The following is a 23,492-nucleotide window of genomic DNA, read 5'->3' as shown; positions in this document are numbered from 1 at the left end:
TTTGGCAGGTGAAAGAGAAGAGGTTTATTTAGATTACAGAGAGTAAAATTAATCAAGATGCACGTTCATCATTGCATTTAATTTATTAAGATTCATTACTGTTCCATGCCATGCCAAGACCACATTTCAGTAAACTAGATCACTTGGCTGTACTTCTCCTCCTTGCATACAGGCAGAGGCTAAAGAGCAAAGCTCCAGAGATTAGAACAACATAGAGGTGGTCACGGGAGGCAGAGGAGTGGCTAAGTGGCTATGGGGTTACTTTGAGTCAGTGTATTGGGCCTAGTTTAAGAAATTATATGGGAATCTGAATGAATACACCATCACTGTAACGGACCTTGTTAAAATAGCTGTAGATGATAAATCATTCGGAGTCCTCACCAATCAAAACCTATGTATGAACCATGAGATCTGAAATCTACTGAGAGCCAGATCAAAGGCACTCAAGTTTGGTGACCAAGAGAGTTACAAGTGGTCCAGGTATGATCTCTGGAAAGCTATCTCATAGGCAAAGTGGCAATTATGGACAAATGCTGGATCAATGAAGGATGCTCAAAAGATGTGGCAGGGCTTGAATACTATCACCTCTTATAAAGTTTAATCTGGTGAAAGAGGAGATAGCGGGGCTTTTCTTCTAGATGAGGTCAATGCTTTCTATGCTCGCTGTGACCATCAGAACACAGAGGAAGCATCACAAACTCCCACATCCCCTATAATCCCATGATTTCAATCTCTGAAGCCGATGTGCAAACAGCCTTCGGGATGGTGAATCCATGAAAAGCATTCAGCCTGGATGGATTAGCTGGTCGAGTACCAGAGATCTATAATGATCAACTGACTGGTGCGTTCACTGAGATCTTTAACTGCTCGCTTTGGCATTGTGCGGTACATACCTGCTTCAAACAGGCTTCAGTTATACCTGTGCCAAGAAGAGCGTGGCAACCTGCCTCTGACTATTTCCCCAGTAACACTTACACCCACAGTGATGAAGTGTTTTGAGAAGTTGGTGATGAAACCTAACAACTCCTGTCTGAGAGCAACTTAGATCCACTCCAATTTGCCTACTGGAGCAACAGGTCCTCCCAGATGCCATCTCATTGGCCTGTCACTGAACCCTGGAACATCTGAACAGCAAAGATGCTCTTTATTGACTACAGCTCAGGATTTAATACTAATCAATAATCTTCAAGACTTTCTCTCCACACCTTCTTGTACAATTGGATCCTCAATTTCCTCAACTGCACACCCCTGTCAGTTCGGATTGGCAACATCTCCTCTATGATCTCCGGTAGCACAGGTGCACCACCAGTCTGTGTGCTCAGTGACCTGCTCTGCTCGCTTTGCACTTATGACTGTGTGGGTAAGCACAGCTCCAATGCCATGCTCAGGTTTGCTGATGACACCACTGTCGTAGGCCGAATCACAGGTGGTTGCAAATCAGCCTATAGGAGGGCATGAGTGGTGTCACAGGAGCAACCCCTTACTCATTGTCAGCAAGCCCAAGGTGCTGATAATAGACTTCAGGAGAAGAAAACCAAAGGTCCAGGAGCCAGCGCTCATCGGAGGATCAGAGGTAGAGAGAGTTAGCAACTTTAAATTCCTTGGTGTTACTATCCTGGGCCTAACACATAAGTGTAATTAAGAAAAATGCATGCCAGTGACTCTGCTTCCGAGAAGTTACGGAGATTCCGCATGACATCTAAAACTTTGACAAACTTCTATAAATGTGTGGTGGAGAGTATATTGACTGGCTGCATCACAGCCTGGTATGGAATAACCAATACCGTGAATGGAAAATTCCTACAAAATGTAGTGAATGAGGTCCAGTCCATCATGGGTAAAGCCCTCCCCACCATTGTGCACATCTAGATGAAATGCTGTTGCAGGAAAGCAACATATGTCATCAACGGCCCCCACCACCCAGCACTTTACTCTCTTCCCGCTGCTGCCATGAGGAAAAAGGCACAGATGCCCCAAGATTCAAACCACCAGGATCAGGAACAGTTACTACTCCTCAACCGTCAAGCTCTTAAACCAAAAGGGATAACTTCACTCAACTTCACTTGCTTTATCACTGAGATGTTCCTGCAACTGATGGACTCACATTCAAGGACTCTTCAGCTCATGTTCTCAATATTTATTGGTTATTTGTTTATTTATTATTATTTCTTTTTGTATTTGCACAGTTTGTTGTCTTGCACTTTGGTTGAGCACCCTAGTTGCATGGTCTTTCACTAATTTTGTTATTGTTATTATTTTATATATTTATTGAGTATGCCCACAAGAAAATGAATCTCAAGATTGTATATGGTGACATATATGTACTTTGACATTAAAATTTACTTTGAACTCTGTTAATGAATACAAGGACAAAATGTTTATTTACTTCTGAGAAGCACTAACCCAGAATGAAATAATGTACAGGACTGGCTGATAGGATGTAATAACTAACTGAAATTGCTTTTGATTGATTTTAAATTGAAGCAAAATTGCCTGTTTATTATTATATTATTTTCAAACCCAATTTATTCAATTATTTTTCTGTGGAAAATTAATTGAAAATCACTATGCACAATGTCAATCTAACATTTATTTGAAGTGTTTTGAAAAATGTATCTCTTTCTGAAAAGGCTGGAAAATAATCTTTCCTTTTGGATTTATTATAGGTTTGGCAGAGCTTGGAACCGTATGTGATCCTTATAGAAGTTGCTCCATCAGTGAAGATAATGGATTGAGTACTGCTTTCACAATAGCCCATGAACTTGGCCATGTGTAAGTCATTGACAAGTTATTTCAATGTTCATATTTTATATGATTTTTCACAGAAAATCATCGTGCTTTGATATTTGAATTAAATTGGACAATGTCCTAACAGGTGTATTTTCCTTTTTTAGTAATAACTACAACAGCAACTTAAATAGAGAGGTACACCCAATAGCACAGCATAATCTAAAAATAAAATTGATGGCATAAGAATTGTGCTTGGTAAAAATTTGCAGAAGCGTAAATTGAGGGTGGTGAGAAGCTGGTGGAAATAAAGAAGAGAATTTCAGAATGGGGAGCCAGGCAGCTGAAGGTCCAAGGATTACTTGAGGTGATGGGAATGTCAGGACTCACAGGAATACATTCAATAATTGGGGGGTGATAGTGATGAAGATTTGGCTTTGCTGGAGATTGCAGATAAGGAAAGGTGCAAAAATGTGAAAGAATTCAAAAATCAAAATAACATTATATTGATTTCTCCTAATCATTTTTTCCCTCCCCCTTCCTCCTCCTTCTATTTTCCACTCTGCCTTTTTACCTCTTTTCACCTGCCTTTCACCTCCCCTGAGTCCCCCTCTCCTTCCCTTTCACCTATGGTCCATTCACCTCTCCTATCAGATTTCTTCCTCTCCAGTCATTCACCTTTCTCACCCTCTTGGCTTCACCTATCACCTTCGAGCTATCTTCCTTCCGTTCCCCCCACCTTTTTATACTGGCATCTTCCCTCTTTCATTTCAGTCTCAAAGAAGGGTCTCGGCCTGAAACATCAACTGCTTATTCACTTCCATGGATGCTGCCTGACCTGCTGAGTTCCTCCAGCATTTTGTGTGTGTTGATTTATAAATTTTAAGTTTTATCCTAGAAGTCTGGGAATGATTTTAGGCCAAGGAAAATAATATGGACAATATGATTCTATCTTTCTTCAGTTCTCTCTCCAATCACACTTAATGAAAAGATTTTTTTCTTAAAAATGTTCCCCTCTCACTGATCTACAGCTGTTAGAGTCATAGTGCACTACCGCACAGAAACAGGATTTCTGGCCTCTCTAGTCCATGCTGAACTGTTTTTCTCCCTATTCCACACCTAGACCATAGCTTTCTACACACCTCTCATCAATGTTCTTATCCAAGTTTCCTTTAACTGTTAAAGTCAAACCCACAACCACCATTTCTGCTGGCAGCTCGTTCCTCACTTGTACAACTCTCTGTGTGAAGAGGTCTCTCCTACAGGTTCCCCTTAAATATTTCACTTTTCGCCCTTAACCTCTGATCTCTGGTTCTTTCTTAAGAAAAGGTATCAGAAAAGTTGTGCTGAACTGCCCCTAACCACACCCACTGCTGTGATGCAGCCTTTTGTTGAAGATATCTCTAACACATCCTTCAACCTGTCAGTCATATTATTTGTATGAAATGGTGGAAGAACTTTGTGAGGCACTTGGTGTACAAACTGCAAGACCTTTAAGCAATCCATTCTTCCAGACTTCCCAACCTTAAACACAATTATTCACGCAAACACGAGGAAATCTGCAGATGCTGGAATTTCAAGTACCACACATAGAAGTTGCTGGTGAACTTTTCAACCTTCCTATAGATGCTGCCTGGCCTGCTGCATTCACCAGCAACTTTTATGTGGTACACAATTATTCATTAGCCTTAATAATATGTTAATCTTAGGATAGATATACATAAAGAAAATGGTTATACAAAGATAGACTCAATTTCACAGCATATAGGTCTGTTTTAATTGTAAAGGAATTTTAGGCCAGACCAAGATTTTCACATACAGTATACAGCATCATTTAAGGAACTCAGTTTTCGTGCGTTGTCCATTCCAGTCTAAACATCTGACTGTCTCATGCTTTTTAAGCCCCCCCAATAATTCATTTGCATAAATCATAATGAAGCCACTGGCCCCCCTTAAAATGTATGTGCTATAATATATCCCTTGCTGAGATGCTTGCCTTCATGTGGTCCTAAGCACCAGGATAATGATAAAATACTAAGAAAGAGATTTTGGAAAACATGGATACATTAGCTATTTCTGCAACTGGGAACAATAATTTTAGTATTTCCTTCAGTATTGATATGAACATTATGGTGTCAACTTGAGTGACACCACAAGAAGATTTATCAGCACCTCCATTCATTACATCACCACCTCCTTACCACAGTCAGGATAGACCTGGAGCCAGAATACCCTAGTAAAATATGTTAACTTGCTTTATTCTACTGAAGGAGAAACAGCACTGGAGAGAACAAAAGTCTCATGTATATTAAAGGAATGAAATCTACTAAAACACCAGAAAGAATGTTTTGGGCAACTGATAGAAGTACATTTACTCAGAAAGGCAATAGGTTACCTTTGCTTCCTACTCATAAGGCTTTGCAAATACGTTTACATGGTTATGAAGGCTATTAGTGGTTATGAAGGTGATCATCACATTCAAATGACTCCAGTCATTTCAGACAGCAGGGGGAGCTTTGTAATAACAACCAGGTTGGTGAGCTGAATGTGTTTCTCAGGTGACCCGTACTTTGCAGGAGGGTTAGTGATTTCATCATCAGTGGCATCCCTGATTCATTGCAAGTTATTGCAGAAAAAATACACAGTTATTTTATCAAATGGATCTTCTAGGAAAAAATTTAAAGAATTGATATAACAAAAAGACTTCCATGTTCAAAAAATCCTCTATGAGTTTAAGTTTAGCTGGAAGCTGCATAGTTCTTGATCTTTTCTACAATTATCTTTCAAAAATTTTGCCCTCTGAATAAAGGCAGGGATATATTCTGAGTAACACATTCCATTAAGTAATGATGGCATTTAGCATTAAAATGGTCTGAGTAGCTTTGGTGAACCAATAGAAAGCAAAATACTGGTTCTCAAGCGCCACAGAAGAAAATGAAATGGGTGGTTTTACATTGTACTCCAAATAGTGTGCTGTATGTTAAAATTTTACTGTTCACAAAATTCCAAAGTGTGAGACAGCTGGGATGCAGCTGTAGTTGCATTCGGAGGAGAGCAGCTTGGGGAGAGCTGTGCTATGTCCTTCATTCAGAAGATTCAGAATATTCCTCAGAGATTGCTACATCTGAGCAAAAGTCTTCACGGATGACTGTGTAACACAGTTTACTTTTGGCACCAGCATATTTCCCTTCCCCATTTTCAAATAAAAGAACAGTTCCTGAATTCCGCAAGAGTATTACACCTCAATACATCTGCTCATTTCATTATCTAATCGAATAAATCAACCAGAAATAACACAATTCCCAGTCTGAATCCAAATGCCATAAATGACTCCGAAAAGCTAAAGCTTTATATTTATTCCAACTCCCAGACCTTCGCGGTATGTGTATCAGTTTCCCAGGTCTGTGATAGTATGCAAATACAAAGAATCTCTTTCAATCAATTGCCAAATTCTTTGTCTCAACTTCAATTTCATTTTTTTTTATCATTTCGCATTAGCCCTTGCAATTTTAAAATATGCCATAAATCTCATTCAATCTACCTGAATTTTAATCAGTCTGATGGTCTATTAAATACATAAACATATTTTGCAAGATGTGGCATACTAAGATGAATATTGAATTTTGAAAGTCTTTCATAACCTTTCCACCATTTGAAAGGAGGGCCCTCAGCTTACTGTCCCTGAAAATTAAGTCTCTGGGTATATACCCTAATCCTTTTAGTGTCAGGGTCACTGGTCTTATTTGCTATTCCTGCCAGGCTTTAAATCTCTCTACAGGCATCCACTTCCATTAATACACTGTCATATAAAGATGCCTTCATACACATTGACTTACTCTTCATCATCCTTTTTTGTCCTGTGTTCTGCTCTACCTGCTGGCTTTTAAATTGTTCTGCAAACCAATTTGTTACTCGCCACGCTGACCACACTGTTTCATCAAATTATATTTCTCTCTTCCATTTTGCTCAGTCACACTCCCCTCTCCCAGCAAAATAGCAAAGAAACATTAGGTTAAATGAAATTTTCTCATGGCACTCATACATACAGGAGATTTGTTTTTGGCAGTCTTGGCTGTACCATCTGTGACAGTAGGTCCTTCTCACACACATGGGGAGCCCACTGCGTAGTGGATCAATCATTCAAGCAGCAGCACTGACATAGTGTGCATCCTTTGGCAAGATCATATTACCGTCTCAGCCAAGGAACGGGGGAGGGGTGGCTGGACAAACCAGGGAAAGAAAAATGAGAGGGGGGTTGATGCACTTTTATCTCCTTTTGGAAAAGTGAGAAAAAGGAGAAACAATGTAAATTTGCAGTTTTGTTTGGAATTAAAGTCATAGAAAAATACATCATAGAAAGAGGTCCTTCGCCTCATTGATTTTTTAAAATTTATAAGTTGAGTGTTTCGTTCCGGAATGGCTCACCACATTTAAATACAAATTTACACTGTGTTTTAAATTCATTTAACTTACAGCTGAGTCCAGGAGCTTGATAATAGGAGGAAGTGTATACCTTACAGTCTGCTCAGACTTTCAATAAAATGCTGGCTGCTCATCTTTGAATATATCAGTTACTCAACCTACACAGCTCTCTATGGAGAGAATTGAGGAAAGTATTCTTCATCCAGGTCTCAATGTACAGCCCTTACTTTGACATGTGTCCTCTCTTTCTCAGCATCTTTCCTGTCAAATAATCTCAGACTTTTATATATTTCAATAAAGATCATTTCTTATATTTATAAACTCCATAGGGTACAGACACATTATCATGTATGGTAACACATCGTCTTTGGGATTGCCTAGTGAACCATCTCTAAAATGTCTCCAATGCAAGTAAATTCTTCCCTAAGTAAATATTACAGAAGAAGTTAAAACAATTAACAAAGAAATCAGAGGTGAATAATGGAATTAAATTCTCAAGAACCTACAAAACATTCTATAATCTTCATTAAAAGTAAAGAATGGTTTGATGGCAGTAAGGCCATTAAGGGATATATAATAGAATATCAGAGACATTGAGAAGACAGTGGGCTCATTAAATCAGTATTTTGCTTAAGTATTTACCAGAGATTTAGAGTAGGTGATCGTGATATTGGCTGATGAAATGAAGAATGAATTAAATGTATCTAAAATCAAAACAGCAAATACATTAAGACAGCCCTCTCACTGTGGAAGGAGCAATATCTGTCTCTCCCTTGCTAATGAGAGAGAGCGAGTGTGGGATGTCGAAAATGTTGGAGTGAACAGTTAGTTTTTGATGTACTGTCGACCATGTCTCTCTTTTGGAGCTTTGCTGTTGCTGGTATGGTGGGTGGTGGAAATGCTGATGCTTTATGCTTGAATAAGGGGGGGACAGGGATGGGGGGAAGGTTGATGTTGCTTGCTGCTGCTTGTGCATGGGAGGGGGCAGGGGACTTTGAGGTACTTATGTTTTTTCTGTCATTCATTCTTTGGGATTTTTCTTCTGTTTTGAGGATGCCTGTGGAAAGTAAGAATTTCAGCTTGTATATTGTATACATTCTCTGAAATGAAATGGAACCATTGAAGCATTGAATTAATCACAGTGAGGATAAAACCTCTGTTCCAGGTGGATTGTATCTATGTATTGTAGATAAATCAAAAGAAATGCTAGTAAGGGTATTGTTATACATATTCAGTAATTCCTTAGAAAAATGTGTAGTGCCAGACAACTAGCAGATAAGTAAAGCAATACAGTAAAATTCCTATAACCCTCAATCTCAACATCTGGCTCACTGGGTGCTGATTCTCATCGTTCCTATGACTCCGAAGCCCCAGATCCTGCACTCCCTTTCACTCACGTGTACCCCAGTTCCAGTGTTCACTTTAGCATTTCAGGGTCGAGTTCCTGTGCTGCCTCAGTTTTGAACGAGTAGATGCAGACAGATTGTTTCCATTTGTGGTGAAGAACATAAACAGATATCATTGCTATAAGGTGCTCACCAAGTATTCCAAGATTTGAAAGGAAATTATTTGTGCAAAGAGTAGTGGATTCCAGTGTCACTGTGGATAGTTGGGGCAAAACTGGTATCTGTGGAAGAGGGGAATAGACAATTCCAGTGATATTGCTGAGGAATATTAGGAAGAAACCTGAGAGCAACATAAATAGTGATGTGAACTCATTGGGCCGATTGAAGAAAGAAAGACAGATTGAGTAAAAACTGTTCAAAATTGCTACTTCAAACTGCCTTTCATTTGCTATTTCAATTCTCATACCCACTCTGGTTGTCTGCCTTTGCCATTTAGTTTCATTGCAGGGAATCTCAATATAAGGTTATGGAAGAAAACCTCAGTTTTCTACTGGAAAATTTGCAACTTTCGGACCTTAGAATGATGTCATCAACATCGGATCCCCTCTGCAATACCCTTTTTCCTTCCCTCGTGCTTACAGTATAGATATCTGTGCAAGGTCTCTGAAGAGAATCAGATGATAAGTGTGCTAACTCCATACTTAAATTTATGCATGAAGTGTTCTGCATCCTCAATGTCAACCTGCTGTTTTCCTTCCACTACGTGTCTCCCATTATGTTTCATTTTCTCTCCTGATAACTTTGCATCGGCCCTTTAATTATTTCTTGTTCCAAGCCTCTTGTCAACTTTTCTGCGTCTTTTAACATGTGCGTTTCTTTCCTTTATATCACAAAATATTTTTCCCCTTATAATAATTTTACTCTTGCAAATTCTATTCATCATTGGACCTCAAGTCATGGAGATGGCCTTCTGTTAATTATGTTCATGTTTTGAAGAGCAGCTTCTGTGCTTTGAAGACTGAAGCTAATTTTTGCACTTGTATTCTAACTCCTTTGTTTATTACAGCCCTTAGCAAGAAAATCAAAGGAAAACATGAAATGCCTTCGTCTGTCTTTAATTTGCACTCATTTGCCAAAAGTACCACCTTTTACTGCTGTGATTCTGAACCTGGCAGAAACTTTGTGTCCATCATTAGTGAAAGTTGGAAATTTAGTCTGGCTTTTTCAATTGGCAGAAGCACTGAAAATATCATATAACCATCAGGAAGCAATGTAGTGGACACAATGAGAAAAATCTCTAAATGAAATATCACATACACATAATTTCCGATGTAATTCAAGTACATTTCAAACTATATTTTGTGTGTAATCTGATACCACATTTTCAGGTTTCGGTGATATTGTTGGTTTTGCATATGTTGGGGCTGATTCTTACCCCATTTTTCCTCAATGACAAACTTTTTTTTATTAAATTTATTTTGGCTGCTTGGTCCAACTTGAGAAAGGACTAGCTGCCTGAGTCAAGTCCCATTTATGCTTGATTAATAAAGTTCATGTCTGTGATGTTTAGAATCACAAAGCAAAACTTTTCCAGTCAGGCAGGAGAAGCCCAAATTCTTCTTTTGGTCCCAGAAGCATCATATAACTCAAATATTGTTGCTGGATTAAGCTGGGATGGCAGGTGTGGATATGTATGGGTAATGTCTGTATAATAGAGCCTGTTCTCTAATTGCCATGAATCTCCTAGCCATCGGACAAAGAACTAGCCCCGTTAGTACCATGTGGGAGTTGGAAGGCAATGGCCACCCCACATTAAAGGAATAAATGAACAGCCATTTTCCAGTCCTTAGCATACGAGTGAGAGCAAAACATCCTTGACTTAAAGGGACTGTTTGAATCCGCGGAGAAGTCACAAGACTTTCAAAACCCTGCCCTCCAAGTCACTCTCAACCATTATCATCCAACGTCCTGGAATGGCCAGACTCTTTGTATTTGACTAAATATTGTCAACAACGTTCAGACTGTGTTAGTGAGCCCATTTTTAAAAAATCACTCTGGCCTATTAAGCACTCTGATGTTCTCCTGAAACAAAACCCCTATTTTATGTTGTTTGTGTCATGTTTTTCTTCTTTGAAAGCTATTTGAATCAAAATATGTGCATCCCATTCACAATGAACAACTTCTGATCATGATATTGATTATTAAGCAGTTCACATTTTGTGATTCCTGGAAGGCGAGGAAAATGCAATAGCTACTTTTTCCAACTTCCCTGTGATAGAAGTTTGCTGATTGAATTTTAACTGAGTATTGCAACTTGCATCCATCCAACAGTTAACCTGTTACTTTTAATGCACTTTGGGTGTGGCAGTGAAAACAAACCAAAAGGGGAGGAAACTGTGTATTAGGTCTAAAGTGCATTAACTTGGATTGATGTGTAAAGGTAAATGGTCACTTTAGGGATAATTTTTTTTCTCTATACGTGATTGCAATCCTACTTTACGTTGAACACTTTATTATTGAAACAAACTATCTAAAAATTAGATTTTGCAAATTTTGGTGTCCCAGCCGGAAGCTGGGTGAGCAGCAGAACCCAACTGGGTAATCTGCATAACAAATCAGAGAAAAAGTAGATTAAAAACATCATTATAATGGTTTTCACCTTAAATCATGTAAAACCTCCTTGTATGGTTCCTGGCTGAACTGACCAATGATATTGCAGCTGTTGTGTCATCATCAAGTTTACTACAGAGAAGTGAGTCAGCCAAAATGTAAGATTTGGGCTGAGTTGTGAACCCCCAATCCCTTCCTTTGGCTATGGTTTGGTCCAGTGGATTCAGCCATGAGTAGCCCAGACGCACTGTCAGTTACAGTCCCAGTGGGCCAATGATTCTATGCACTCCATCAAGGTGCATAACACAGGGGTGCTGCTGCCATAGTTATTGTCATTGATTCTCCTGGACAAAACTAGAATGTGGACAAATGACTTTGGCCGTGGGCATGTTAATCCATGTCCACGTGCTGCTTTGCTGCAGGGTTTGTTCTTGCCGAATTGTGAGCTGTAAGCACGGGTAGCAGATTGTGCCTTTAGCAAACTATTTCCCTTGGTACAAGGCCATGGCACACCAGTTGACATTTTTTTCTGCATTTCGTATTTCCTTGGCTGATGTCATTGTACCCAGAAAAGCTCAGGGCAAATACTCAAAAAAAAAATCACAACTTTGATCCAGCCAGTAAAATATCATTTACAAGAGGGACCAATTTCAAGGTGAAAATTGTAGGCTTTTACCGAATGTCTTCCTACTTTTTACAGATATTCACATCTGATTCATGATTCCCTACAACAAAGACTATGGCACCATTCCATAGCAAAACTGTTGGCAACAGTGAGCTCACAAGAGAGACTGCAGACGCTGGAAATCTACAAAGGTCAACACGTACAAAGTGCTGCAGGAACTCAACAGGTTGGCAGTTTCTGTGGAGGTGCTGGCTCGAAGGGCCAAATGGCCTACTCCTGCACCTATTGTCTATTGCCTATTGAAATGCAGAGTTGACATTTCAAGCTAAGACTTTCATCAGGATTAAAGAAAGGCCTTGGCCTGAAACTCTGACTGCCCATTTCCCGCCATAGATGCTGCCTGACCTGCTGAATTCCTGCAGCATTATGTGTGTGCTAGAATCAAGAATTTATAATCTTACAGAATAAACAAGTCTCAAGTTGGATCTTACCATTTATTTGGGATGACAAACTAGATTGATCCAGTTTCCCTGCAAATATTTGTGAAATTGACCAAAGAATTAACACTTTGGTAACTGGAAGGATATAGGGCAAACATGGGCAAAAGAGATTGGCTTAGCTGAAGTCCTGTTCCCAAGCTGTAGGACTCTACGACTCCTAGTATCATGGTAGATCAGAAAAGACCACATTTCATTTGCACACCAATTTTAGCCTGTGTGCCAGTGGTAGGGGAAAATTTCACTTCTACTTCAAGAACTTCGAGTACTGTGGAGTCAGCCAAGGTATCGAAGGAGGCGATCGGGATATTGGGAAAGGAGATGGTTGCGATATCAGAGGAGCCGGCTGGTGTGTTGGAGGAGCTAGTTTGGGTATGGAGGAGCTGATCTAGCTGCAGACCATGTTGCTGCTTGTTACTCAGAAGCATCAAATTTGGTGCAGTATAATCATGGGAGATTGTCTCGGACATTTCACTTGCAATCGGTAGACTCTGTTGGACGGTGATAGTGTAAGTTGTCGCAGGTCTGTTATCCTTGTCTGGTGGAGGGACAGATGATATGGGAGCTGTGCAGCCTCAGTTGTAGCAAGGACTAGGCCTCAAGCCTGTTGCTGCAGACCAGGTGAGAGAAGTAGAAGCGCTACAGCGTGGTTGAGCTCGGCTGGGGCCTGGCCTCTCCCATCGGTACTGTGCTCCCATGTTCAAGTGGTAGAATGACAGGCTGGATAGTATGTGTCCACACTGCCAGGAGACTACCATCGATTACCGCACATCATCGCTCAGGGTCTTTTTTTTTTGGAATGAATATGCTTCTTTGTTTGCTATTTTGAAAAATGTTGCTCGCTGTTTTGAATGTTACTCACAGTTTTGAAGTTTGCTTGCTACCTTGAATGTTCTGCACCTTGGCCTCAGAGGAACACTATATCATTCAGCTGCATCTCTGTATGGTTTGAATGATAATTAAATTTGATTTGTTTGCTTAAAATTATTGCAGATCTTAAAAGTTATTTGAGCAGTCTGCAGAGAGTCTGGAGGCTGTTCATTCAAGTCTTCTAATGTTAGCAATGTCTCTCTTTAAGTGGATATAAATATAGCAAATACACAACAATAGAGCACAACCAGTATAGCTGTTGCTTCAAAGCTCCTCTGACTCACTTCTGGCGCTTCCTCCTTATGACTGTATGGATTCCCTCCAGGTCCACTGGATTTTGTCCACATCCCAAAGTTAGCGCAGATTTATTAGCCTTTCCTATGTTGGAAGTAAGTATAGAATAAGCAACAAAGCTATGTGAGTATTCTAAAGTTGCATTGTGAGTGTTCAACAAAAGTTCCAATTAATATCATTTGATATGCACCTGTTGCCAGAAAAGTTACTGGTGCATTAAAATGAATTGCACTCATACCAATTTTCTAAACTTGGGGCCAATTTCCTAAATTCATTTAACTTCACCTTGGAATAATTATTGGGCAACTGAACCATGGTTAATTTGGTTTTAATGTATGCTCCGTACTTAAAGAGTACTACAAGATCCATTTTTGGGCAATTATGCGATGTGAAATTAAAAAACTTGTCCAAATGACGATTGTCAAATTAATCTTGAATGGAACATTTTTATTTTCAACTAGGTTTAATATGCCTCATGATGACAGTAATAAGTGCAAAGAAGATGGTGGCAAAAATCAACAACATGTGATGGCACCTACACTGAACTATTACACCAATCCCTGGATGTGGTCGAAATGTAGCAGAAGATACGTAACTAATTTTTTAGAGTATGTTTGAATTTCATTACATGTTCATTTGATCTGTGCATGGTCTTTGTGTGGTTTTGGAGTTTGAGTAGCTCTGTTAATTTCAACTGCAAATATTCTGAAAGTTGATCTGGTTTCCCAAAATTGCTTCCATTTAAAGGGTTTGTGATTTTCATCAAATGAGTTTTTTATGTAAAAATAGTTAGTAAAAATTAAAGATTAGCTTAACTTGTAACATGTACATTGAAACATGTGTCATTTGTATCATTGCATTGCACAGTCTGAAAATGTGCTGAGGGCAGCCCACATTTGTTGTCATGCTACCAGCACCAACATAGCATATCCGTAACTTAGGAACCCATGCATCTTTAGAATGTGGGAGGAAATCAGAGCGTCTAGAGGAAGCATACATGGTCATGGGGAGCATGCAAACTCTTTATAATAGACAATAGGTGCAGGAGTAGGCCATTCAGCCCTTCGAGCCAGCACCACCATTCACTATGATCACGGCTGATCATCCATAATCAGTACCCTTTTCTTGCCTTCTCCCCATATCCCTTCACTTCGCTATCTTTAAGAGCTCTATCTAACCCTTTTTTGAAAGAATCCAGAGAATTGGCCTCCACTGCCATCTGAGGCACAGCGTTCCACAGAACCACAACCCTCTGTGTGAAAAAGTTTTTCCTCAACTCCGTTCTAAATTGTCTACCCCTTATTCTTAAACTGTGGCCTTTGGTTCTGGACTCCCCCAACATTGGGAACATGTTTCCTGCCTCTAGTGTGTCCAATCCATGAATAATCTTATATGTTTCAATCAGATCCCCTCTCATCCTTCTAAATTCCAGTGTATACAACCCCAGTCACTCCAATCTTTCAACATATGACAGTCCGGCCATCCCGGGAATTAACCTCGTGAACCTACGCTGCACGCCCTCAGTAGCTAGAGTGTCCTTCCTCAAATTTGGAGACCAAAACTGTACACAATACTCCAGGTGTGGTCTCACCAGGGACCTGTACAACTGCAGAAGGACCTCTTTGCTCCTATACTCAACTCCCCTTGTTATGAAGGCCAACATGCCATTAGCTTTCTTCACTGCCTGCTGTACCTGCATGCTTACTTTCAGTGACTGATGAACAAGGACACCCAGATCTCATTGTACTTCCCCTTTTCCTAACTTGACACCATTCAGATAGTAATCTGCCTTCCTGTTCTTGCCACCAAAGTGGATAACCTCACATTTATCCACATTTAACTGCATCTGCCATGCATCTGCCCACTCACCCAACCTGTACAAGTTTACAAACAGCAGTGGGAATGGAACCTGATTAACGCTGGCGCTATAAAACATTATACTAGCCACTATGCTAAAATACCATCCTAGTAGTGAGAAATATAAATTCTAGGATATTTTTCTTACCCATTTTTTCCTTTTAGTACAGGATATGGTGAATGTTTACTTGATGAACCTGTGACAAGAACATATACACTCCCTCATCAGCTCCCTGGTCAAATTTATAATGTTGACAAACAATGTGAATTGATTTTTGGATCTGGTTCTCAGGTGTGCCCCTATATGGTAAGTGATGGATTAGGTGTAACCTGATGGATCAGGTGTATGTAGTTGGGATGCTGGAACTTTTAATAACAATTGTAAAATGTAATTAATGAAATTATTATAATCTTTTGATAATTTTGTAGAATTTTAAGAAGTATACAGGATATGTAACATGTTATTTATATAAGTACGTTTGTAGATTCAATATTTAATTCAACATTGAACTAAATGTTCATAACTGATTTTTTATTTCAATTTGTTTCACATGACTGGATTCTCAATTTATTGTTTAGACGTAAAACTGACTGGTTGAATGTTAAATTTAAGATTGAGATTCCATTCCATATTTTCATTTTATTTAGGCGTAAGAACCTAAAGACTTTCTTAGCCTAGTACCTTCTCATTGATAAAATGCTGTTGAGTCAATTCTTTTGCTGAAGAACAATGTATTAACTTCTGTTAATAGTCATATGCTCTAGTCCTTTTTAAAAGATGCCCATTATCTTGTAGCATTGTGAGGATATTATAGAACTGTGGAAAAAGAGACCGGCAGTAGCAGATTTTAGAGGTTTCTTTTGCTCTGTAGACACAGTGCAGACGTCTTTGGTGTACAAGTACCGAGGGTGTTCAAAGAGGCTGTAGGACTCAGCATATGCCATGGGCAGATGGAACTGAGTGTGAACCTGGGAAGGTAAGTACTCCTAATCTTTTTAAATTATTTCACTTTTTTGAAATACAAGGGGTAGTCCAGCGGTCGTGGAGCATACGAATCTTGGACCTCCAGAAAGCATTCACAGATAGGTGATTGATAAGTTTGTGGCCCAGGGTAGAAGGACATGAGTTACATGCACATGCAGATCAACTCTTTGAGTGATTATGCAGAAAGTTTGAAGTTAATAACTCATCTCCCTCTAACTTAGGCCACGAACTTATCAATCATCCCAATGAGTTATTAACTGATGAGTTATTAACTTCAAATTAGTTTAATGCAAGTTACATTTATGTCTGTAAAAAATGTTTTATAAGTGCCATGTGCAACTAGAAATTATATTTGTATGCTTCTGTTCTTAAAGCAGTTCTCAGTCATTCGGAACTAAGCTACTATTAATAAGAACTAGAAAGCATGCTTAAGCAAAAAACAAAGATTTAACAATGATCAGCATTTCTCTGGTATGCAGTATTTCATACAATTTACATAGGTTATAGTCTTCCAAATGTACGCACCTCTTCCAACAGCTAATGGATGTATAAAGGAGAAACAGACTTAAAGCAATTCTAATGACATGTTTGTGATGCATTTTACCATTCATTATCATGGTTAGTATATAATTAGTACCTTCCTAAGTTAAACTTCCTGTCTAACTTCATTTTAGTTTTGCTTTGTGTAAATTCTTCAGAAGCTTTTGAAGTACTTTGTGCCTTTGTTTAAAAAATAGAAATAAGAGGTTTGCTTACACATAACTTCAATTATTAAAAATTAGTCTTGTTTTTAATTCTCACTTTTATTACCTTCCCAGAACTGTAGGTAACCTTATTGAATTACTCCGGTGCCTTACACTTTTCAGATTTTCAACTTAATCCAAGTAGCTATCCATGTCCTGCACTCTACATATGGTGTTCTCATTTGACCATGTTCACTTCCTTTCCTCCTATTGTTAACGTCAATTATGATTGCCTATTGCCATATGAGCGAAAAAAGACCCTGGGGAGATGAGGGAGAATGGAAATATCATGAGCAGCCAAATAAAGAAAAAAGATTCTAAGAAAATTAGTCAAAAACTTCAAATGAACGTTGATTTTCCCTGGAACATTTTCAATGAGAGTAATTCATGGATTTGAGGATCTAAGTTACAAAACTGAGCTCAGAGAACGGAGTGTATATTCAAGAAGCATTGAGTAGGATATAATTGGCAGTTTGAAAATGCTGAGGGAGGGAAATATGGATTAAAGCAGGATATTTAACACTGAAGAAGAGAAAAGCACTACATAAATAAATGTTAAGCAAGACTAAACCTTACGGGATAGCTACCCTGGTATTTAATCTTTTGAGTAATTCTGAATGAAAAGAGATGAATCACTGGACAACAAAGGATTTTGCACCCTGAATACCTTTGTGGTATCTTATGGATTATGGGCTGCTGATCCTGAAAATCATCATGAGATTTCACAATCACACACCATTTTTTTGAAATTGCCTGTATTTATTATTTAAATTCATAATTCAAGTCAATTGAAATGTTGTCCACAATGTAAGCTGAAAAGTTTTCTGTCTTGTCCTGGGCATGCTTAGGCAGGGCAGATGCTGCATGGCAGGACAGATTTTAGAATGGCTATAAAAACATTGTGCATACACCATTCTATGCATTGCATTTACATCTGTATTAAGAACATAAGAACATAAGAAATAGGAGCAGGAGTAGGCCATCCGGCCCATCGAGCTTGCCCCGCCATTCAATAAGATCATAGCTGATCTGTCTCTAAACTCAGCTCCATCTACCTGCCTTTTTCCCAGAACCTTTAATTCCCTTACTATGTAAAAATCTATCCAACTGTATCTTAAATATATTTAGTGAAGATGTCTCAACTGCTTCCCTGGGCAGAGAATTCCACAGATTCACCACTCTCTGGGAAAAACAGTTCCTCCTCATCTCCGTCCTAAATCTTCTCCCCTGAATCTTGAGGCAATGTCCCCGATTGGTTTGCAATCACATTGATGCACATGCTCTGCGTGCATAGCATATAGTGTGGACTCATTATAATAAAGTAATTGCACTTTCATGAGTATTGTGATAGCAAAGTGTCTTTCCAGTGTTGCAACAGCCACGATACTTCCTGTTATATATGTGGCGTGTATACGCTTAAATTTCAGACACAGCATGACTCCTCTTATTAAGAAAGCCTATGAACTCTACTTTGGGTGTAAAATTGGCGATCAAGACAAAGCCTGGGCTCCTCACATTTGTTGTGGAACATGTGCTGTCAATATTAGAGCATGGCTCAGAGGTACTCGGAAGTCATGGCCGTTCACAGTCCCGTTGATATGGTGAGAGCAGAAGGATCATGTGATAGACTGATGCTTCTTTCTGACCAGTGTATATGGTCTTTCTGCTAAAAACAAGAAATCCATTGAATACTTCAGTCTCCCATCAGCTATGAGAACTGTGCAGCATGACAATAGTCTTCCATTACCAAAGCCAGCAGAGACATGGAGCCTATAGGAGGCAGATGAAGATGCCATGATGCACGAGCCAGGAATGGAAAATGACACTGATACTGATACAGATTTTGAGCCCTTTATGTCAAGTGAGCCTCAACTGATAACTGAGTTGCATGATCTGGTCAGAGATTTGGGTTTCTCAAAGGCAAAAGGAGAATTACTGGGTTCAAAACCATAAGGCTGGAATCTGCTGTCACCAGGCACAAAAATTTTTGTGATGGATTTTGATATTTGAGACAGATGTTTCCCAGAATAACTGATGCCAAGATTAAGGAAGGCATTTTTGTCAATCCACAAATCAAACAGGTCATCAATGACAGGCAATTCAAAGAACTTTTAGTGCAATTGAAGAAAATGGCATTGAAGACATTCAAGTATGTTGCTGGAAATTTTCTTGCAACTACAGAGCACCCAACTACATGCAGCTGGTAGACAACATGCTTCAATCATTCAAAGCTGTGTAGTGCAACATGTTACTAAAGATTAATGTTCTGTATTCCCATTCAGATTTATTTCCCTGCAAATCTTGGTGCTGTCAGTGACAAGCATGGTGAAAGGTTTCACCAGAGGGCATTGCAGTCATGGAAAACGTATCAGGGCAACTGGAATCCATCAATGCTGGCTGATTATTATTGGACACTTAAGTGAGAAGCTTCAAACACTCAGTACAAACAAAATCATCAACAAAACATTTTAGCTTAGTTGAACTATTGCAAAGCGCCAGCACCGTTATGCAGTAAACACATTATATTCAATAAAAATTAATTTCATGTTTCCCCAAATTCCAGCACGATCCAAGCAGTCTAAAATTAAATTTCAAGTGGTCCATCATAATAATAATAGTCATAGTCATACTTTATTGATTCCGGGGGAAATTGGTTTTCATTACAGTTGCACCATAAATAATTAAATGGTAATATGTAAATAATGCCAGGAAATAAGTCCAGGACCAACCTATTGGCTCAGGGTGTCTGACCCTCCAAGGGAGGAGTTGTAAAGTTTGATGGCCACAGGCAGGAATGACTTCCTATGACGCTTTGTGTTGCATCTCAGTGGAATGAGTCTCTGGCTGAATGTACTCCTGTGCCCACCCAATACATTATGTAGTGGATGGGAGACATTGTCCAAGATGGCATGCAACTTGGACAGCATCCTCTTTTCAGACACCACCGTCAGAGAGTCCAGTTCCATCCCCACAACATCACTGGCCTTACGAATGAGTCTGTTGATTCTGTTGGTGTCTGCTGCCCTCAGCCTGCTGCCCCACAACGTATTTCTGAGGAAGCAACACCTTCAAAAAATTTGCTGTCCAGTGATATTTGATTGCAATGGACTGCATGTGCAGAAGTGACAAAATACATCAATTATATTATATATCTTGTTTTGTAAGAGCAATTAAATTCTGGTAATATATTTGTAAGTTGCAGAAGGGTAACATAAGTACCTATTTTGAAATCTCTTAGAACATAGAGCATTACAGAACAGTACAGGCTCTTTAGCCCATGCTGTTTTGCCAAACTTTTAACCTACTCTAAGATCAATCTAACCTGTCTCTCCCACATAACCATCTATTTTTCTATAACCCATGTTCCTGTCTAAGAGTTTATTGAATGGTCCTGTTGTATCTGCCTCCACCTCCAACTCTATCAATCTGTTGCGTGCACCCAACACTCTCTGTGTGGGAAAAAAAACCTGTTTTACACTGCATACTTCTGTGATCAAGTAGAAATTTTGTAGTTTTCTCCCTAAAAATACTAGATGGGTATGTCATTGTTCATGACTGGCCAGTTTTTTATAGTCATTGGAAGGAGAGCAGTTTAAGAGGCAACTGTCTTTGTCTTGTTTCATGCATGCTTCTACGTAAAAACATTTACTTAGAAATTAATGGTGAATTGCTCTTCGTGCCATATCTCAAGTGTAATCACTGGAAAGTTATTGCAATAAAAGAGATCAATTTCGGAGAGTAGCTGGAGAAATAGGTGTCAATTGTGGCAGCAACTTTGTAAGTATAAATTCTAATTGCAAAGATTTCAATATCATTTGTGATCACAAGAGGAAATGGCAGCATGTATGGAGAGAAATGCCAAAATTTCCTTCCAAAGGTGTGTTTTTATTTTATACTTCATGAGATCTGGAGTAACGATCAGTTTGTTCTCCTTTATATTTGTGTATTGAAGAATGACAATAAACGACCTTGAATCTTCAATCTTGCATCAAAGTTCAGCCCATTAGTGCTTTCCTGGCGTAAACTCCGCCATCTTCATTGGGGATCCCTGATGAAGATGGCAGAGTTTGTTTTTGAAACATCAGTTATAATCGATACCTGTACCTAGCTGGAAGCCCGAGAAGAGTTTATTAGTTCAGCCTATAAGTTTCAAAGATTTCAAAGATACATTTAATGTCAGAGAACTGTATACAATATACATCCTGGAATGCTTTTTCTTCACAGCCATCCACGAAGAACAGAGGCGTGCCCCCAAAGAATGAATGACAGTTAAATGTTAGAACCTCAAAGTACCCTCCCCCCCAGCTCCCCTCCCTCCCATGTGTAAGCGGCAACAAGCAACGATCCCCCTCCCCCCCACCAGGAAAAAAAAAGCATTGGCACCCACCATCGAGCACTCAAGCATGAGCAATGACACAAGTTTACAGTACCCTAAAGACTACTCGTTCACCCGGTATTCAACATACCAGAGGCGCTCTCTCTCTCCCTAATAAGGGAGAAAGAGATGTCTCCGTTTCACAGTGAGAGGGGAGACATAACAAACGACTCACTGGCTTACGATGTTAAAAGTCTGTTGTGTCGCTGTCTTCGAGCTCTGTGCCCAAAGATCTCAAGTATGCATGCACACAGCCCTAGATCTTCTGACTCCCATGACACACCTACCCCCTGCCCGGACACTGACCTCCAATTCCACCGCCCCCCCCCCCCCCCCAGTCTCCAGAGCCACAAAATCTCAGGCCTCCAGAGGTGAGTGAAGCTCTTAGGCCGCGCCTTTGGCGTGCTGAATAACAGCCAGTCATGAAACCCCGAGAGCAGTTCCCATTCCCACAAAGAATCGTAGTCAGCATGTAACTCCAGGTCAGGGTCTTCAAAAGAACCCTGAAAGGGAAAAATAGAGATTTTAAAGATAGAAATAGAGCTGTTTCCGAAGATGCAAGCAAAGGAGTTGCTGTTAGGCACCATCGTTCTCCTAAGCTCCTCCTCCTATTCATCCTCATGCAACAAAAGATCTCTGCCATTTTTCACAAAAGATTAAATTCAGGGTTCAAATGACGCATCGCAACCATATGTGGAACTTGAACCCTACATTTTTATTTTGCTCCCATACAGAGGCTGATAGGTGCACCCAATAACACATGATTGACAACAGTCACAATTTACCACCCGCGTTTGACTGTAGAAGCGTTTTGTTTGGAGGTGAAGGCATGGTTCTCTATTAATTAAAGCATGTTTATATGTTGGCCGTTGCCAGAGAGTTTCTCTTCCTAAATTCATTCCTCCTAGTTGTCCCTACACTCCCTTTCCAGATGGCAGGCTCTTCTCTGTTTGGCAGGATAAGATCCTAACAATCACTTTCATGCTGTCCCCAGCATGATATCCCAAGTGATGTGTACTGTCTGTTCACATGTATCCCAAAATATGGTTTAGATAGTTATACCAGAAAATGCTACTTCTCACACTGCTTTGGCCTACTTGGTTTTTATGCGCTAGACCCAAGATATATGTGATTCTGATGTATATGAAACAATAGATATTGCATGCATTAGAACACTGTATCTTCACAACCTTGATGTAATCATGCACTTATATCCCATGAAGTGATGGCATCCATTGCTTTTGTTTGCATTGAAGGATTTCTAAGCCTAAGCTATTAATGCATTATAGACATAATTGTTATAGTTGATACTATAAGATTCCATAGAGTTAGTACCATAGAGGTTCAACAGTCCTGTTGTATGCTCTGCTAGCAATGTTTGGGTCAACCAATGATGTATTTTTAGTTGCAGTCTTCTGCACTCAACCACTCCATTAATATTGACAATCTCAGTGGAGTTGAGAGAAGTATCAAATGCAAACCTAATTTCTTACTAAACTCAAAACAAAACCAGAAGGTGATATCAATCATTATAACACAAAATTGAAAATCTGTATTACTGTTAATTTGACCCATATTAATCATACAGTTATTTACTGTTATGGAAGGTTCTAAATAACACTTCAAAAGTGTTTCATGCAAATTCTCAATTTTGCATAATGATAGATATCACCCTCTGGTTTTATAATTCACAACTACTTTTTTGAACTTCATAAGTAATTAGGCTTGCATTTGATCTGGCTGTTAACTCCACAGGAGCTGTCAATATACAATGGAGTGGCTGAGTGCTCAAGATTGGTTCCAAGACAGCAATTTTATTAAAATGTATAGCATACAAATTCGAACATTTTGATTTCCTGATTTCCTTAAATCATGGGATATTCATGGAAAATAAATTAGCTTTTTTGTGTTTTCAATACAATTAAAACTCAGATATAGTGTTCAGAAACTTTGACACAGCAAAATTAGTAAGAAAGTACATCCTTGGGATTACGTGACCACAATATGGAAGATTTACTGCTGAATTTTTCAAATCCTGTGCACTAATTACCTTCAGTTCACTACTTTTGAGCCAAATTCTCACATGTAAGCAAGGCATCAGGCCCTAAAGATGTACCTGGTAGGGCTCTAAAAACCTCTGC

General features: G+C 39.3%; 1 protein-coding gene across 2 annotated transcripts in view; it reads left to right on the top strand.

Moving 5' to 3' along the window:
- Window positions 1-23,492, top strand: part of adamts9 (ADAM metallopeptidase with thrombospondin type 1 motif, 9) — a 267,099-nt gene that overhangs the window by 44,015 nt on the left and 199,592 nt on the right. For both annotated transcript variants that reach the window (XM_072280518.1, XM_072280519.1), the window contains exons 8-11: window positions 2,667-2,772; window positions 13,853-13,999; window positions 15,414-15,555; window positions 16,121-16,225. In XM_072280518.1, coding sequence (XP_072136619.1) covers window positions 2,667-2,772; window positions 13,853-13,999; window positions 15,414-15,555; window positions 16,121-16,225 — 500 coding nt within the window. The remainder of the gene's footprint in view (window positions 1-2,666; window positions 2,773-13,852; window positions 14,000-15,413; window positions 15,556-16,120; window positions 16,226-23,492) is intronic.

This window comes from Mobula birostris, chromosome 16 (genome assembly GCF_030028105.1).
Source record: "Mobula birostris isolate sMobBir1 chromosome 16, sMobBir1.hap1, whole genome shotgun sequence".
NCBI classification, from domain to species: domain Eukaryota; kingdom Metazoa; phylum Chordata; class Chondrichthyes; order Myliobatiformes; family Myliobatidae; genus Mobula; species Mobula birostris.
The sequence above is the reverse complement of the archived record's forward strand: the minus strand, read 5'-3'. Positions and strand labels throughout refer to the sequence as shown.